Source organism: Camelina sativa, chromosome 13, assembly GCF_000633955.1.
Source record: "Camelina sativa cultivar DH55 chromosome 13, Cs, whole genome shotgun sequence".
Lineage (NCBI taxonomy): Eukaryota > Viridiplantae > Streptophyta > Magnoliopsida > Brassicales > Brassicaceae > Camelina > Camelina sativa.
Window position 1 is genome coordinate 2306492 of NC_025697.1, and position 18298 is coordinate 2324789.

Consider the following 18298-nt stretch of genomic DNA (forward strand, 5'->3'; position numbering starts at 1 on the left):
TAAAAATGAAAATATAATATAATTAGTCTATAATACGTTTTCTAGAAATATGTTGATTTTAGTACATTAATAAAATTCCGGTGTTTTAGTCCATACTTTCTACGAGCATATATTTTTCAAAAACAATAATTAGAGGATTTTAATCCGGATAAACCAATTCTATCCGGACCAAACCAAACCAAACTGAAATACTCGATCCAATAACCAAACTATACTAGATTTTAATCCGCGGTACACCGCGAAATATTTTTTTTATAACTAAATTTTTTAAATTTTAAATTACATTTGTTTTTTTTGGTAGAGTTAGCTATGTTTTTCTGTTAATATTGTTTATTTTGTTTAGTGTTTAAGATTGTAAAATTTTATTTTGATTATTAATTCACCCATGGTACAATTTGTTTTGACATAATGGTAATAAATCAACTTAATTAGATATGTCTAATATTCTAAAATTGATGGTGTTAACAAAACAATAAGACGAAGATTTAACCCGTGTTCAAGTGTGGGACTAATGCTATTTTTAAAATTTCTACTAATGTAAACCGCCTAACTTTATAATTTGTTCTGCAATATAACCCGTTTTATGATATTTTTAACATTTATAAGTTTTTAGATACATTTTTAACATTTATAACTTTTTATTAATTTTAATTATATCAATAATCATTTAGAAAATATTATATTAGAAAAGATAATCTTACTGTCAAAAAGATAAGTGTTAGTTTTTCGCTTGGTGACCTTATTTATTTTGTTGTCTTTTGAAAGAAAAAAAATGCATAAGAATCTCATATAACTTGATTAGTATCGACATGTATTATAGAACTCATATTTTAATACAGAGTGACTAATTTACAACTAAAAATAAACATCAAAAGCTAGAGAAAAGATAAAAAAACAGAAAACAGTTTCCATCGATTTACATAAAGTGTTCGGTGCACTCATTTAGCTAGCAAGGGGTTATTTACAGTGTATTGAATTGATAGAATTAGGTGTGATATGGAATTGAGAATAAATTGGTGAGCAAGAAAAAAAATCTCTAAAAATATGATTTAGGTAAGGAATATTCAAATAATCTTGTATGTATGGTTATTTAGTTTCCATTAAATATACTATCTCGATTTCATCTATATTTATTAGTAGAGAGTAGTAGAGATATTTTAGGATTCTAAATAATTTCTCTATTTTTAAGATATACTGTATTATTATAGTAATTGATTATGTTTTGCGAAAAATTAGGCTTCGAGATTTTTTTTTTCTTTGTCTAATTTTGAATCTCTCTCACTCTCTCACATCTCACAGGGTTCAAAATTTTGGTTTGTGCTGCTCTCTCCCCAGAAAAAAAAAAAAAAAATAGAGTTCCCGCATTTGTCCAGATTCTGAAAGATTCATCGATCAATTTGAGTTTTCTCTGGAAATTTTTGTTGACTGTGAGTGAATCTAAAGCGAAAGGCAGCGATGATGTCGAACTTGGTGGAGCCTTCGTGGCGCCTTCTGGCAGCGAGCGGCGGAGATACGGTTAAGCTTTTCGACGTTTCCGCTGATTCCGGTGATCCCTGCGTTTTGAGCTATACTCCTTCACCTGGTTTTGCTGTCAACTCCGTCAAGTGGAACCATACTAGTAAGTAAATAATCTCCGATTAGTCGCATTCCCTAATGTTTGCTTCTTTGGGTTGGTGAGTGAGATTAGGAAAGTGTCTGAAGTTGTGAATTCACCATTTTCCACTATTTATTGATCTTAGGGAATTTGTAATGAATTAGCCGAGGAGTTTTAGTTGCTAGAGCAAATCTGGATTTTTCTGTGATCCGAGCTGTTCAAAATTGAGTCTCTGTGTTGATGAAATTGGTGTGCTGTTTAGGGATCGTAATTGGGAATCTAATTAGTCAGCAGACAGGTTTCATGGTAGACCGTTTCGTTTTGGATATGGTTTGGTTTTAGTGAAAGGAGAATGTGTTTGTTCTATTGCTTTTACATTTGTTGAAGTGATTTGTTCATTTGGGATGCAGATTTGGTTGTGGCGAGTACGGGAGAAGATAAGAAGATATCTCTGTGGCGGAAAACTGGGCAGAGTTTAGGGACTGTTCCAGTTACTGGGAAGGACGGTGGTGATAGTGCCGAGGTTTACTACCTTTTCTAGAGTGATTCTGATTTCCATGTCTTGCATCTCTTGGATCGATACTATTTTATTTATATGCTTTGTTTTCATAATGAGTTTCAGGAATGTTTATCGGCTATTAGCTTCAGCAGAAAAGGTTCCAGGTACATTTGTTCTGGAGGAACTGGTCAAATTGTGAAGATTTGGGATCTGCAAAGAAAGCTTTGTATTAAGAAGTTGAAGGGTCATACAAGTACAATTACTGGTGTGATGTACAATTGCAAAGATGAGCATTTGGCTTCTGTCAGTGTTGGTGGGGATTTAATAGTCCACAACCTTGCATCTGGATCAAGGGCTACCGAGCTCAAAGATCCAAATGGGCAGGTTGTTCAGTTTGTACATTTATGCTTTTATTTCCATAGCACAGAGCTCCGGTCGTCAAACTAATTGGCTTTTTAATCGATTCAAGACACCAGGTATTAAGGTTGCTTGATTATTCAAGGTCCAGTCGACACCTTCTACTTACTGCAGGTGATGATGGTACTGTGCATCTATGGGACACAACTGGTCGTAGCCCGAAGGTTTGCTCCTTTACTTATTGCAATTCATGTGGAAAGACTGTAATTTTGGAAATTTATTTAGAGAAACATAAGTCAGACAAGTGGTTATAATTTTGCTCAAGCCGTGTTAATGCTTTCCGTTTAATTTCTCGTATAAGTGAGGAATTTGCTTTCATTTCCACAGATGTCTTGGTTGAAGCAGCATTCGGCACCAACTGCTGGTGTTTGCTTTTCGCCATCAAACGAAAAGGTAGCTGACTCCTTACCAATCATTCTTGCTATACATACGCAAAAAGTCAGATAAATGTGTTTGCAGTTTCTTTTATCTCTAAACATGTGCTTGGCACTCTCAGTTTTGATAAACCTGTCTAATTCTCTTTGACATAGAGTTCATAGACATAGTATTCAAGTAATCTACAATCTAAATTATCTACTGTAACAGATAATTGCTAGTGTGGGAATGGACAAAAAGCTTTACACTTATGATTCTGGGTCCAGAAGATCTTCGTCCTGCATTGCTTATGAGGCACCTTTCTCCTCTCTAGCGTTTGGGGATAATGGTTACATTCTGGCGGCTGGAACCAGTAACGGTAGAGTAGTGTTCTACGACGTCCGTGGAAAACCGCAGCCTGTTACTGTCCTGCATGCTTTCAGTAATTCAGAGGTTAATACATTTCTCATATAGTGCAATCTATTTAGCATGTCCTATCTAATGACTCTGATTCCGTGTATTGTTACCTTTTTCACTTATCACTGTTGGTTGCTTAGTTGTTGTCACTATCCTGGTTTTCCAGCTGCTTCACCAATCTAAAAATCCAACAGTAGCAGCAACAAAACCTTCTTTTGGTGACATGATGCATATTGTTAGGGTCAACTGACTCATGCTATGCCTATATGTTTACTTTGGATTGCAAAGTTAACAGCATTTGTTGTTGTTTGTCAGGATGTAACAAGTTTGTCATGGCAAACATCAAAACCAGTTATTGTGAATGAGAAAAACTACACTTCTGAGATGGCTCTTTTTGGCAGTACTGTGGAAGATTCAGTTGTCATTCCGGATCCACTTCCCTCAACGACACCCTCAGCTTCACAGTCTGCGTTGGCACCAGGTTCTCGTGGAGTTTCCGCAAGTACTGTCTCATCAGTAGAACAAACACCAAACAGAACTCATCTATGGCCTGGTGGGCCACTGGGAAGACTAGAAGCACTCCGTGCCAGTGACAGTTTCAACGATGATATGAAAGTTTTTTCACCTATTATTGCATCTGATGAGAAGTGGACTGATAGTGAAATATTTAATATAAAAGATCATTTAGACAAAAAGCCTTCCTCTTTGCTATATCCTTCATCTAGCAAGGGATTTCCGTTCGGTGACGATGGAAACAAAGAACATCCGATACTCGACTGGAAATCAAGTTCTACTTTGAAACAGGTTTGTGGTTCTTTATCAAGCAAGTGCCATTTTTTTAGAAGTCGTTTTTATAACTTCATTCTCCAAAGACTCTGTTATTAGTGGTTGTACAGAATACATTATCAGGGCTTAATTGAGCTTGCTCTCTAGTATATTATCCTATCTTATATATGTTACATCGGTTTCAAACGTTTTTCCATCATTATGCAGGATGACACGAGGGTTGCTTTTTCGCCTTTTGGATCTACCACACCAACAGCATCTTCCAAAAGTGAGGACTCTGCTTTGACACCTCCAGAAGCATGGGGTGGCGATAAATTTTCTGAGAAGTTTAACCAATTGGCCAATGAGAAATTTTCTGATAAGTTTAGCCACCTGCATGCACCTTCACGTCTCGCGGTTTCAAGCACAAGTGCTAGTACATCTGGATCAATGTTCTCTAGCTCTCGAGATTTCCACTTGTCCTTTGGTCAGACAAACCTCACAAACGTAAGCTCAGAATTCCCACGGAGCAGAGACTTCTCTTCAACCTTTGACACATCTTCAACACTGACAGACAACAACTTGCCTTCAAGTCCTATGTTTACAAAAGGCATCGCAGCTCCGGGTAACATTGATTCATTGAGGCTATCACCAAATTTTACTCGTAGGTTCTCAACATATGCTGAGAGAATCAGCACCACTTCTTCATTTAGTGACGGGGCCTCTCTCACTCTGGGTTCACCCAAGATAAAGAAAACAGGTGCAGAAACGAGAGAGGAAGTTTTAAATAATCTGTTGCCAAGACCAGAGACGGTGGCTGCAACAGAAGCAGGAGCTATTCCGCTTATGAATGTACTATAAAAGTTTCACAAAAACCTGATAATTTATCTCGATAGGATATCTGTAACTTCACTAACTTGTGCAAATCTGTAGCAGGGAGGGTTGAAGCAATCTCAAACGGATCAACAGCAAATGATGGGTAGTAGCAATTTCACGCTTCAGCTATTTCAAAGAACGCTCGAAGGAACTCTGGACTCTTTCCAAAATTCAATTCATGATGACGTGAGGAACCTTCACATTGAGGTCCTCAGACAGTTCCACATGCACGAGGTAGTGTTTGCTCTTGCTTGAATCTCATCCTTGTCTTCTTCAAGTGACTTGATACTCTTTCTTTTTGAACAGATGGAGATGTCGAATGTGTTAAGCTCGATTCTGGAGAACCAAGCGGAGCAGATGAAGGAGTTAAAATTGTTGAGAAAAGAGAATCAAGAGCTCAGACAAAGGCTTTAGAGGAGACCGGTGTGAGTTTTGTGTGTTCAAATATTGTGTGGATTTCTTCATTCTCTTTTATACTCGTCATGTGTTCCTCTCCGTTTTGCCATCAAGTCCATTTGTTTAAATATATTATCGATTCGTTTGGGTTTTGGTAGAGATCTTGTTTACATTGGAACATGGCTTTTCCATTAATCTGAAGAAAGATGCAAATCATTAAGCATGTCACATTTGTGAACATGTTTCCTTTGTTATTTTTGTCAACTATTGATCTTGAATTTGAAAAAGAATATAACAAGTACCCGTAACTGAAGCTGGAATGTAAACTCGAAATCATACAAAATAAGACTATAACAGTAAAGGCCATCCTCTTCCACAATGGGTTAGCTGGTTGGTGGATGACGGCTTTTGTGTACTATTTTTTGAAAATTGACGTGTGTTTCTCTTCATTTTCTGATTAATCTTAGTACATCGCCAACAAGATGTAACGAACCAGTAACAAGAACCTGCAGACACACACGCTAGAGTCGCTGAGCCATTTTACATTGCATTATCCCAACCCGTACCTAAATCCCGGATTGACCACTCGTCAAAAAAAAAAAAAGGGGTTTGTGTTTATACCTGGAAACGTGTGGCTGAGCTACTCTCATGTACATTATCCCTTAACCATTTTATTGCCATGGGCAGTGAAGTAAACACCTCACTGTTCCCACTACTGTCACCATCTTTTCCTTTATCTTCTCCTGCGTTCCCTATAACCAAAAAAAGACTTAAGTTGAGATATGGATCGTGACTACGTGTGTTTATCTTGTTCCATGATCAGAAAGATTTAGGACTACTGGATTTTTGTTATTACCTCTTTCACTCTGGACAAGGCTTTCCCAAACTTTCTGGAGTGTAAACTGCCATGACAAGTCAACCTGTGGATCATTCTCTGGCAAATCAGCCGCTGTACCAACTTTGTGATACACTGACATGTTTGGTACAAACAATGCCTTCTTGAAATGGACACCTGCATCAACCATTATTCAGCCTTCTCTAGTTATCTTATCTGTTTTTACTCGGCCAACTTTTTTTGTTTCAACATTGACATTGTGTGACCCACTAAGACACAAGGCTCAAGAACTTACCGTAGTTTGCACATGTATTCCTTAGATGTGGAAGCAGCAGGTTTGGGTCCCGAACTGACATACAATTGAACAACAATATCTGCAAAGCAACCAGATGCGTTCGTTCAGACATCTCCAAAGCTAAGGAACCACAGAGAAAACAAGTATAGGCATTTAGGAAGATCTAAGACAGAACAAGAAACCCAGACCCTAACCTGTTGGCAGGTTTCACCAGACCATTTATCATGAGAGGATCCTGCGGAGCCATTAACCAGATGTTCCGAACTCTCTGACTGGTTGTCTCCCTTAACGGCAAACGAAAACCATTTGGCGCATGCTTCCATGCTTTCTGGACTGTGAGCTCCATCCAGATAAAATACTAGATCTCCTGAAGTCCGAGATTCAGTAAATTGGTCAGGGACGACCTGTGCTCTCCCTTGCAAACTCGCTGTAGCTAACCCTTTGATGAATTGCTCAGGCAAGATACCCTAGTTCGAAGAAGAATGTGGAAAAAAGTAGATATTCACAAATTGAGAGAAGGGCCAAGATACAAACTGTGAGTTGAATTAAGACGGAAAATAGCAGTTTACCATCTGAGTCCGACTTGGAACTTCAAGTTTACCAATTTGCTGAAGCCAGGTAGAGGCAAGCGAAACTGCTAGACCAGCATTAAGATATTGGTGCTCCCCATCAAGCCCAAGTTTCTGACCACTTAACAGCCTTGCAGTTAGTGGTTGCTCCACTTCGAGATTCACCTGTCAATATGATGTCAAAGCTTCTCAAAAACATCTCCGCAAGAGCAGCCGCACATAGTTTCACAGATAAAAAATGCAACAATGGGACTAGTTTTGTGGATGTATTGAATTTGTCACTTTCCACCATAAAAGAATGGTATATATCAAATGCTACAATCAAGCAAGTAGCACATAAACAGAAATTATATATATGCGCCTACATTGTCTGCAAAATTTAGTGACCATAGTGTTCAATAATTAAAATTGAGCGTACATCTAATTCGGAAGCTTTCGCTTCAAGGACACGCATGGCTTCATCAGGTTGAGGCACTGTGAAGGCTGGAACTCCAACCTGAAGTATGAACAAAGAAGATGAGGCAAATATGAAGAGTATTGGTAAGTTACAGAAAGGAATGGTCAGTTTTAGTTTTAGACATATAAGAGTTATAGCCAACCTTGAAAATTCCAGCCTTCTCACCAGCAATTTTTCCAAGGGTATCACCTGTGATGCATTACACAGAGAAGAAATAAATCATATGATATACTATCAGAGGAAAGAAATGTAACTCAAAATATGTCTGCTCATTTAATGCGAGCAGAGATCTCATGATTTAAAGTTTTTATATGAAAAATAGAGGTTGCACATCGATAACGTTTTCATAGCAGTATTGGTATGGCAAGCAGAAGATTCCAGTTACAAACCTAGAATTTCCATGTGGTCATATCCGAGTGAAGAAATACCACATACCACAGGCTTCTGAACCTGTAACAACAAGTCAGCAGTAGATCCCCATGAGAATTTAATTAGGCACAAGAAAAGCTACTTACAAGTTACAACCTTCCTGAAAGTAATTCGTATTTTAGTAATTGGAGTCTTTTAAGGATTATACTATAATTGTGTTTGGTTAATAAAGGATTTGGGTTCCGATCTTATAACTTTCCCCTGACCCAAGAAAAAAGAAAATGGAGATGGTCAAATTTCAGGTTTCCTCTTTCGTAATAAAATTTAACCTTGGATGTTAGCTAAATGGATATGTTCAGACAAAAGGATTTCAGCTGAAAAAAACAGGTCAAACGTACCGCATTAGTGGCATCAAACTTGCCACCTAATCCTACCTCCAATATAGCAGCATCTACCTGCATATAGAAGCAAAGAGCAGCACCTCTTTAATCAATAACGAGAAAACGGTGTTTCTATATCTATCATGTCACTGAGTACGAAAACGGAAAAATGGTCAATCAAGGTAAAGACTGGTATCAAACCTTTTCAGCAGCAAAGATTTTAAAAGCTAGCAACGCAAGGAAGCGGAAATATGTAGGCATCGGTATCTCCTCGTTAGTTCTCTCCTGCAAATCAAATAGTCAGCAACCTTGTATTTTGAGAAAAAAAATTTAAAGCTTCCATCTTAAGTTGGACCTATGCACACCATTATAAGCTATTACCATCAAATTCTTGGACGGCGACACAAGGTAATTTCAACAAGTTACAGGGAGGACTCTATATATGTTCTCTTCAGTATCACTACTTCCTCGAGGAAATAGTTCCAACAAAGATTTGTATTGATGAATTAAATCAGGTGGGGAAACTTAGTGTTCAACAGTAGATCAATAATACAATTACTCTAACCTTAACTTCAGCACAGAACACCTCGGTTTTTAAGCTAACATGGAAGGACAAAAAAAAGTGTTCATGAAACTTGATTATCACATTCTATATGGTTTTCATCACTAAGATTCCAAGTTTTACAGAACGTTACTGATAACTACTAGTCAATCTACAAACCCAAAATACAGGAATTAAGTTCAAAACAAATAATTTAACTAATTGGATCTTCTTTTTGTGACGAAAATACCTTGAGCCTGTTATAGCACCACCAGAAATAACCCAAAAATTTGTCCTCACTTATGTCCGCACTGTAGCAATAATTAAAACACATCAGGTAAAGCGAAGCAATTCTTAGTAAAGATGAGTACAAAGTAGAGATAAACTGCCTTGTGTGTTACTTTTAGGTCTCTACTTATTAGATCGAGAATTAAACAGAGAGCAAGTAACAAGAGGACTATGATAGCCAAGTATTGTTGGTTTCTGCTTTTATGAGCGCAGTCATATATTTCTTAGAATTTTTATAAATTAAGAAAAACTTACCCATCCAAGCGAAACCTTTCCCGGACATCAATGAGGTGAGGTGAAGTGAAGAGTCCAGTTCGGAAGCCATAGTTTCGTAAAATAGACTCTGTAAATGCACATGTAGATCCCTTCAAGCCACATAAGAAACAGAAAGGACAATGTTAGCTGCTGGATCAGATAGTAATCAGCCATGCAAACAATGAACCACTTTCATCAAACAAATTCACTGAAGGTTTAAATCAAGTAGTAATAAATCATGCTAGTTTCATTACATATTCCTTTGTGCTATTATGATCTAGATGAAAGAACTGATAAGAGACATCAACCCACATCGATTATCTCGTACAATGATATAAACCAAGATTTTTGAAAGTGACAATTTTTCTAAACTGACAAATCCATCAAAATGCATCTCATGGCATGTAAGGATCAAACCAATCGCCTTATCGCACTTGAACGTTAGTATTTACAAGCAGAACTCCATTCCTGGGTTCAGGGGTCTCACTCAAATTGGGAAAAAGCTCAAGATGAATGAGTCAAGTAACTGTATCTCTCAAATCTCCACAGAGCAAACCTCTAAGGTCTTCTGGCAAAGCAGTCATAAGGATGTAACGGTCAAAACTAGAGTAGAACTAAGAGAGGCTTTTTGGTTACACGAATTCAGAAGATATCTAACTAACTAACAAACAAACTAAACTAATAATGGCAAAAAAAAAAGAAAGATGTTTCAGTATCATTTATTGAGCTTTAGCTAGAAAAAGGTAAAGTAGTTGTTACCTTGCCTTTAGTACCAGCAACATGAATAACTTTCATCTTCAAAATGTCTTCTTCCAGGTCAAGTAGCTGCCAAATTGATTACAAAAATACAATGAAACAAACAAAAACAAAAAAAACAAAAAAAATCAAAACTTTCTAAGAGAATGAATCGCAAGAAAAAAAAACAAACCTTAAGATGATCAAAGACTAACTCAAAACGATCCCCACTGTTGCTTTTATCAGCACGACTTCGCTTTGTAATCAAAGAAGACAAAGCAGCCAACGCTTCCTCATACGAATCTCTTCCTGTTTTTGACTTCACCACTCCATCATCACCTGTTACCAGATAAAAAAAAAACAAAACAAAACAAGTGAGTTCAATCCGATAAAACTGTAGCAATAAGAAACGGGAATCAATAAAAAACAAACCTTGAGCTGCCATGTCGATCTGCTTTCTTAACGAACGAATCTGAAAAAAATAGCGAAAACTTATCAAAAGATGCCGAAACGAGAACTTCTCTCCGAGTTTCTCGGAAAAGAGGGAGAGAAACCTGAAAAGAGAGAGATGGTTGGTGCGGCTGTTGGTGGAGATGGTGGAGCCGAACCGAGAGGTGGTGGGGACAGAGGAACGCATACCTCAAACGGCACGATGTGGTACGAGGTACTATCGAAACTGCAAACATTCTCTATGTCTCTATAACATTGCACTCTTCACTCGTTTTGCTTTTTGTGTTGTTTAGTCGTTTTCGGCAATTGGATTGAGAGCATCACTATTTCGTTAACTATTCTTTAGTTATTAATCATAAACAGTATGCAATTAACAAAACCGTCTGGGTGGTGTAGTCGGTTATCACGCTAGTCTCACACACTAGAGGTCCCCGGTTCGAACCCGGGCTCAGACACTTTTTTCCTTCTTTTTTACCTTCTTTTTTCCCCGCACGTGTGGGAATTCACTCGCACGCGTGTGTACAAATCTCCATTACTGCGGGGAGAACCAAACAAACACATTCATTCACGAATCAATCAATCAATCACAGCCGAACTTGGAATCATCATCGGAGCTTCTTGAATTCGTCGATATATATCTTGTGGCTTTGAGATATAAGGAACAGACGAGTCGAGGCGAGGGAGATATGGATTGGGACAACGTAGCTGCTGAGGATGTGATTGAGGCGCTTAGAGAAGTTGAATGGTCGACTCCTCCTCGTTCGTTTGGCGAGTTCTTCTCTAGATTCGCCTTCCCTCGCTCTTTCTCTAAGTGGAAGAGCCGTCTTAAATGCAATCTCTACTAGTACTTAGCTCCCTATCTCTCTGTATCTTGATTTTTTTTTGTCTGCATCTATAGGATTTGGGATTTTTGATCTTCTTATGTTTGATTTTTGCTTGCAGCTATAGAACCAATTACTTTATCCTTGTGATTTTCCTTCTGGGTAAGTGGAAACGTTTGCATAAATCTCTTGCTTTTAGCTGTATTTTTGGGAATTTGTGGGCTTTGAGGAGGAGGATCTTGTGCAGTTTGTTAACTGATGTTTCTTTTTTTGTTGTTGTTGAATTCAGGTCTTGCACTTATCACAAGACCTCTGGCTATTGTTGGTGCTGCTCTCACAGCCTTAAGCATAGCTTTTCTTAATGACAGGTATTATCTCTTTTGACTTCTTTTACTTTCAACTTTCATATCTCTGCTCTGCTATGCGTTGAGGCTTCATGCTAATGTGAAGCTGGTGTAGTTTTGCATATATTGGAAGATATTAGGCTACTTTGACTACAGTATTTGTTCTTGAACCGGATTAACAGTAGTGGATTCGATAGTTTTTTAAAACCTGAGTGTTTTTATGATGGCTTCTTCCATTCGTATGCGCATGAATTGGAAGTTATTAGACTCCTTTGTTTATAATGGTTGCTCTAGAGCTGGATATTATTACTATTGGATTTCATAGATTGTATGATTTTGGATCTTGAAATCTGAGTTTTCAAGGTGGTTTTTACCATTCCTGCGGTTGACGTTCATGTTAGAATCCACTAGTATTGTAGTATGTGGTTGTGTATGCGTTTGTGTTTATAGTGTCATAATGTGTGTCAAAATATGTAATAAACCAATTCATTTGACTAATTGTAAGAGTTCGGGATGAATTTGGAGTGTTTAGACAACAATTATACCCATTTTATCCCGAAACAGGCTAAACCCGAAAAAACATTGATTTAAAGCAATAAACAGCTATGTTACTCTTTCTAGGGTCAAAATATGTAACAATCCAATGCATTTGACTAATTATAAGAGTTCGGGTTGAATTTGGAGTGTTTAGACAACACTTATACCTATTTTGTTCCAAAACAGGCATAAAGCGAGAAAACAGGCTAACACTGAGAAAACATTAATTCGAAGCAGTAAACAGCTTTGTTTGTGTTTATAGTGTCATAATGTGTGACAATCCATCAACGTTAGTTGCTTTTTTTCTTAGGCTTGGATCCACTAGTATTGTAGTATGTGGTTGTGTATGCGTGCAGAATCTATTAGATGTTCAAGCTTAAGGGGTTTAACTGTTTTCTTTTGCAGTTTTGCAGCTAGTTTTAATGAAAAGTTTATCAGGACTATTAGGCATTTCTCCCCACACTTGGCTGCAAAAATGAGGCCTCCCCACATGTGAGTTTCTTTTTAGTTTATTATCCATGGAAGGTATTAAGAGGATTTCTTAGTTATATCTATATGTTATGTGTGCACTTGCAGGCCTGTCATCCGTGGAAGATCAGCAGCAAGAAAGACAGTATACGTTTGTGGCAAACCACGATGGGTATTCGTTGTTGTTCTCCTTACAGGTACTTGATACTCACTATCCCTTGTCATGTAGTTAGCAACATTGGTTTCGAAATTGCATTAATATGTTGATTTCCTTGCGTACATATAGCCAGTCTTGTCATGTGGTTTTCTTCCTGCGGTTTGTTGTGGGTCCTCTATGCACTTCTCACTTCCCTCGTTGGTAAGTCACTCCGCTTCTTTTCTTTGATTGTAAATTTCCTTTGTTGGAGATTTTTTTGACATGAGGTTTTCTCTCCATGCTACAGTGATCGTTCTTCACGCGAGTGTGAGAACTCCAAACCTCAAAGCACGCTTGAACACATTCCGCGAAGAATTTCGAGCTGTCTGGCGTAACTACAGTGAAATTTGAAGGACTGCTACAATCTAGGAGCAAACGGAGGCTGTTAATCTGAAGTGAACATTCCTTTGTTATGTCAGATGATGGCATATACGGCTCTCAGTTTCATGGTTAAGATGGGTAATAGGCTGTTCAGCCGCACTTGAAATACTGACATACTTGACCAAGTTACTTCTAATTGGTGTAGTGATGTTTATACTTTTCAAACTATTTTAGTGATTTGACTTCACAATACGGATTTTTTTAATATGAATAGATCCAAACAGAACTCAATAGTGCTACAAGTACAAAACTTTGGAAGACAAAGAGCATTTGAAAATATAAGTGTTTGTTCTTCTCAAGGTTTGACAAAGTTCTTGAGAGTTTTCAACCACAGTAAGTGCTCTCGACTATCTTTGTTGATCATGTACTCGTGCAAGAAGTTGATCATGCTCGGCTTTATCCCTCTAATCTCAATGTACCTATGGAAAGCCTTCCTCAGCTTCTCATTCAAAACCCTGCAGAAATAAACCATCAAAGATCATGACTTTGGTTCTTGTAACATCCAAAGCTTTAAAACTTTTTTCTCCAATTTATTTATTACCTGAAGGAAGGTCCNTTGCATTAATATGTTGATTTCCTTGCGTACATATAGCCAGTCTTGTCATGTGGTTTTCTTCCTGCGGTTTGTTGTGGGTCCTCTATGCATTTCTCACTTCCCTCGTTGGTAAGTCACTCCGCTTCTTTTCTTTGATTGTAAATTTCCTTTGTTGGAGATTTTTTTGACATGAGGTTTTCTCTCCATGCTACAGTGATCGTTCTTCACGCGAGTGTGAGAACTCCAAACCTCAAAGCACGCTTGAACACATTCCGCGAAGAATTTCGAGCTGTCTGGCGTAACTACAGTGAAATTTGAAGGACTGCTACAATCTAGGAGCAAACGGAGGCTGTTAATCTGAAGTGAACATTCCTTTGTTATGTCAGATGATGGCATATACGGCTCTCAGTTTCATGGTTAAGATGGGTAATAGGCTGTTCAGCCGCACTTGAAATACTGACATACTTGACCAAGTTACTTCTAATTGGTGTAGTGATGTTTATACTTTTCAAACTATTTTAGTGATTTGACTTCACAATACGGATTTTTTTAATATGAATAGATCCAAACAGAACTCAATAGTGCTACAAGTACAAAACTTTGGAAGACAAAGAGCATTTGAAAATATAAGTGTTTGTTCTTCTCAAGGTTTGACAAAGTTCTTGAGAGTTTTCAACCACAGTAAGTGCTCTCGACTATCTTTGTTGATCATGTACTCGTGCAAGAAGTTGATCATGCTCGGCTTTATCCCTCTAATCTCAATGTACCTATGGAAAGCCTTCCTCAGCTTCTCATTCAAAACCCTGCAGAAATAAACCATCAAAGATCATGACTTTGGTTCTTGTAACATCCAAAGCTTTAAAACTTTTTTCTCCAATTTATTTATTACCTGAAGGAAGGTCCTTCATAAGCAAGCTCATCTTTGGAAGGATCATCAGGAAATGTAACCCACATGTCCTTGATCGCAATCCTGTCTGGAAAAGCAGTACATCTGAATTCCAAACTTGGTCCTGTCTTCTTGGAAAGAGTTACTAAGAGAGGCACATTCGATTGCTTCGGCTTCTCTGGCTTATCCTCATCTTCACCTTCTTCATTCTCTGCCTCTTCCTCATCATCTTCATCATCTTCTTTGTCACCAGTCACAAGATTGGTCATGTGTACTTCAACTTTAACGCTCTCTCCTTCATACTCTCTAGTCAATGTCACGATCTTTCCTCCAGGTTTATCTTCCATTTTGAAAGGGAAACCACTTGGAGTTTCTTCAACCTTCATCCACATAAAAAGGAGAAACAAGAGAGATTACATATACCACTGCCATTGAAACAGAGCTTCATGGGGAAACGAAAAATCTAAGAACTAAAAACATGAATATGATATTGAAAACGGGGAAGTTAGGGTTTACTCGCTGGTAATCATCAGCATTCTCAGCGTATCCAATCTCCGTTTCGATGATCCGAAGAAGCGGATCTGTCGGAGAAGCTCTCTTTCTGTTTCTGGTCGATGTGGTGAATGAAATATTCTGAGAAAAAGACGGCGTCAGATGTTTCCGGCTGACATAACCGGACCGGTCCAGAAATGAGTAGACGGAAGAACGGTTTTTGCAATAATTAGCGATAAACCGAGTGGCTGCGCGACGTACAAGAGTTGCCATTTTTTTGTTGTGTCGGAGCTCAAATTGGAATAGCCGGAGGGTTTTTAATTTCCTTTTTAAGGGTTTAATATAGCAAATTACAGATCTAGCGGGACTTAGATTATAAATCAATGAAAATTGCTAAAATACGGGCCTTGATAGGCTTAACTGGCCCATTAATATATATATGAAAATTAAAAAAAAAATTAGGAGACCGTTTCCATCATTCTGAAACCCTAGTTTGCTTTCTTCTTTCAGTCGTTGCCTTTTTAAGTTACAAACGAACAACAGATTAAGCATCCGAGAAGAAGATGGCGATTGATTCGATGCAGAGAACAAACAAGCTCCAATGGGGAGATATAGACGAGGAAGAAGACTGTGGTTTCCTGCTTCCGCCTAAAGAAGGTGGTTGAGTATAAGTTCAACGACGAGGGCAGAAAGGTCAAAATCACTACCACGACGGAGCTGGATTAAGTTCCTTGACGCCGCCCATGAGGATGCTGGTAGCTACCTCACAATGCGTTCAACAGAGGATATTATCTTGGAACGAATTAGAGCTCCTGGTAAATCTCAAAACTTTGCTTTTTTGGTTTGTTAGGATTCATTTGTTCTTTTGCTCTGTTTTGATTTGTGAGTAATCAATCGTGTATTGTATGTTTTTTGTTTTTCGGGTGGCTAATTAGCCAGTCACATGTTAGCCTTTTGGCTGGTGTTTGTGTGAATGGTCAGTAAGCTCACCTATAAGAATGTCGTTGGCGATTCGTTTCAATACTAAAACAGGATCAAACCCAGTTTTAGTTATGGATCATCAACTATATCCTGATCATTAACTGTATGTTTTCTTACTAATCTTGTGTAACAAAGGTGCCCAATTAGCCGATCACATATTAGCCTTATGGCTGCTTCTTTCTGTGATTGGTCAGTATGTCACCAATATAAGTATCTTGTTTGTAGCCTTTTCTGAATGTGAGCAAATTCAGTGTTCTCTTTTCTTGGCTGCTAACTGTACACATAAAGTTCTGATTTTTACTCTCATCATGAACCACTTTCTCTTAAGATCTTTGGATAGTTCATACGAATTAGTAGTTTCTCTGTCCAACAGCATAACAGTTTTTTGACATTTCTTAGTCTTGATGCTGATTGCTTCTGATCTTTGTTAATGTTTCCTGTTTGCTTTCTGCTATAGATGTTAACTGTGTAAATCTCTCTATATAGGTGGACACGTTAGTCAGCCGCATTCTTTCTATATGCGGGTGGCCGTAATGCCCACCCAGATGTTTTGTTGGTGGCTTCTTCCACGAAAGTAGATTCCTGCTTTCACTTCCGAGCTACCAACTACATTTTCAGTAGAAATGTCTTCCTTTTACCGTTTCAAGTATACCTCTATTTTGAAGTCTGACATCTTTATTCTTTTGTATAATTAATTCAGGTAGCAAGGCGGAAGAAGCAACTTCATCAGGAGATAGTATGTCTCATTTGGGCAAACCGGGTGCAGTCCTCATGGTCTGCAGGTTATGCCACATGAAAGGTGACCACTGGACATCAAGATGCCCACGGAAGGATCGCTTATCCTTTACGGACGAGCCTTTAACAGCAGAAACTTCTACATTCACAGTAGCTGTAACTGGAACTGGGGGCAGGGCTGCTTATGTCCCGCCAAGCATGAGACAAGCAGCTGGTTCAGACATGAGGAGTAGAAATGATATGTTTTTCATTTTCTAATCATAACATTCTTTGTAAAGTTACTAAATGTATAAAGCTTGTTGATTACAAGTTCTTTGAGATAAATAAGAGTTGGACTTACACTTGCATTTGCATATACCATGCGTCTAATTGCTAAGTCAGACTCGCAAGTTCTTACTAATTTACATTTCTGGGGAATACGTGCAAAAAGTATTAAAGCTCTCTTTAATACGGTAAGCATGTTAAGCTTAAAACTCGGTTTATAAGGGACAAGTCATTTTCATTTTCCATGATGATCGTGTTTTACCGAGAATCAAGTGAAATATATCACATTCAAAGAGATGGGAAACAAGAATTCGAAAGACTCTTCTTCCACAACCAACCCGAAAGAGGAGATTGCCGTTGCACCTCGGCCTCAGCAGCAGCCGCAGTCACCGCTATTGATCACGAAACCGCAACCGCAGCAGCCATTACCACCAGCTTCATCTGAGATGCCTCTTCTCCATCCATGTTACAAAAGAGAAGACTATGAGAAAATGAGCGAAGAGAAAATAGATATATATGCTTCTAGCGACTTACGGAATCATGTCAGTGCCCGGCGATTTAGCTTACCAAAGAGAGTTGGCTTACAAGAACTTCTGTTGGAACATAATAACAACAAAATGTCAGATGACGTAAAGCCTAACCAAAACTCTACCGACGATTGGATTGTCGTCAACAGTCACCCCTAATCCTAACTGCTCATGCCATTGGTTTCCAAGACAAATATTTTATCTCTCATTAAGGATAAAAATGTAAATTAAATTTAATAATTTATTAGTTTCCGAAATAATTAATTCATTTTCTCTTTCTGCATAATTATAACGAAAATTAGTATTTAATTTTTTAAAATTGTTAACTAATCAAAGTTATTAAATACTAAGATTTGATATTAATCCATATGATTTGTTTTTAGTTGTTATATATTTAGATTTTTTTTTTTTTAAAAAATACTATCATAATTTTTTTTATTATATTACAATTTTAGAGAAAACATCAACACATCATGCTTTATTTTATATCACCGGATATCTCCTAACACATTCATAATTCTTTCCATCAACACGAAAAAATATAAATCAAATTGATCCAAAATTACAAAGGAGGCAGAGCACAATGTTAGTTAGGTAATCAGAAGCAATGGGTGCCAAATAAAATCGAATCCTAATGAA

The 18298-nt window shown here is 37.8% G+C and overlaps 5 protein-coding genes, 1 long non-coding RNA gene, 1 other non-coding gene and 1 pseudogene across 9 annotated transcripts; 6 read left to right on the plus strand and 2 right to left on the minus strand.

Moving 5' to 3' along the window:
• On the plus strand, window positions 1285-5574 carry LOC104734602 (protein NEDD1). Of its 2 annotated transcripts, none has more exons than XM_010454207.2 (10): window positions 1285-1618; window positions 2005-2117; window positions 2217-2477; window positions 2570-2674; window positions 2838-2903; window positions 3096-3317; window positions 3597-4085; window positions 4275-4898; window positions 4980-5156; window positions 5229-5574. In XM_010454207.2, the coding sequence occupies exons 1-10, from the start codon at window positions 1456-1458 to the stop codon at window positions 5334-5336; spliced, it is 2328 nt and encodes a 775-aa protein (XP_010452509.1). In that variant the 5' UTR covers window positions 1285-1455; the 3' UTR covers window positions 5337-5574. The 2 variants fall into 2 exon arrangements, with proteins under 2 accessions (XP_010452509.1, XP_010452510.1); XM_010454208.2 differs by having other exon boundaries at window positions 4983-5156; window positions 5229-5535.
• LOC104734601 (folylpolyglutamate synthase) lies at window positions 5510-10747 on the minus strand. Its single transcript, XM_010454206.2, has 17 exons — window positions 10597-10747; window positions 10475-10514; window positions 10236-10381; window positions 10067-10132; window positions 9308-9417; window positions 9015-9075; window positions 8425-8508; window positions 8242-8298; window positions 7864-7924; window positions 7617-7663; window positions 7436-7513; window positions 7018-7182; window positions 6643-6915; window positions 6449-6527; window positions 6175-6330; window positions 5940-6070; window positions 5510-5824 (listed from the first exon to the last, which is right to left on the minus strand). The coding sequence occupies exons 1-17, from the start codon at window positions 10726-10728 to the stop codon at window positions 5765-5767; spliced, it is 1746 nt and encodes a 581-aa protein (XP_010452508.1). The 5' UTR covers window positions 10729-10747; the 3' UTR covers window positions 5510-5764.
• On the plus strand, window positions 10874-10947 carry TRNAV-CAC. The gene has a single exon. It is a non-coding gene; the product is annotated as a tRNA-Val (tRNA).
• Window positions 11028-13460, plus strand: LOC109124430 (PRA1 family protein A2). Its single transcript, XM_010454209.1, has 7 exons — window positions 11028-11336; window positions 11435-11475; window positions 11603-11681; window positions 12600-12686; window positions 12771-12859; window positions 12949-13020; window positions 13106-13460. The coding sequence occupies exons 1-7, from the start codon at window positions 11179-11181 to the stop codon at window positions 13207-13209; spliced, it is 630 nt and encodes a 209-aa protein (XP_010452511.1). The 5' UTR covers window positions 11028-11178; the 3' UTR covers window positions 13210-13460.
• Window positions 13818-14327, plus strand: LOC109128289. Its single transcript, XR_002034762.1, has 2 exons — window positions 13818-13903; window positions 13989-14327. It is a non-coding gene; the product is annotated as an uncharacterized LOC109128289 (long non-coding RNA).
• LOC104734604 (uncharacterized protein At2g39795, mitochondrial-like) lies at window positions 14401-15472 on the minus strand. The gene is made up of 3 exons (XM_010454210.2): window positions 15177-15472; window positions 14664-15040; window positions 14401-14577 (listed from the first exon to the last, which is right to left on the minus strand). The coding sequence occupies exons 1-3, from the start codon at window positions 15423-15425 to the stop codon at window positions 14418-14420; spliced, it is 786 nt and encodes a 261-aa protein (XP_010452512.1). The 5' UTR covers window positions 15426-15472; the 3' UTR covers window positions 14401-14417.
• Window positions 15639-17203, plus strand: LOC104734605 (eukaryotic translation initiation factor 3 subunit G-like). 2 transcript variants are annotated; one of them, XR_759375.1, is made up of 3 exons: window positions 15639-15967; window positions 16620-16707; window positions 16834-16924. XR_759375.1 is itself a non-coding variant. In XM_010454211.2 (2 exons), the coding sequence occupies exons 1-2, from the start codon at window positions 15922-15924 to the stop codon at window positions 17124-17126; spliced, it is 339 nt and encodes a 112-aa protein (XP_010452513.1). In that variant the 5' UTR covers window positions 15639-15921; the 3' UTR covers window positions 17127-17203. The 2 variants fall into 2 exon arrangements, 1 of the variants encoding a protein (XP_010452513.1); XM_010454211.2 differs by lacking the exon at window positions 16620-16707 and having other exon boundaries at window positions 16834-17203.
• Window positions 17429-17765, plus strand: LOC104737857 (annotated as a pseudogene).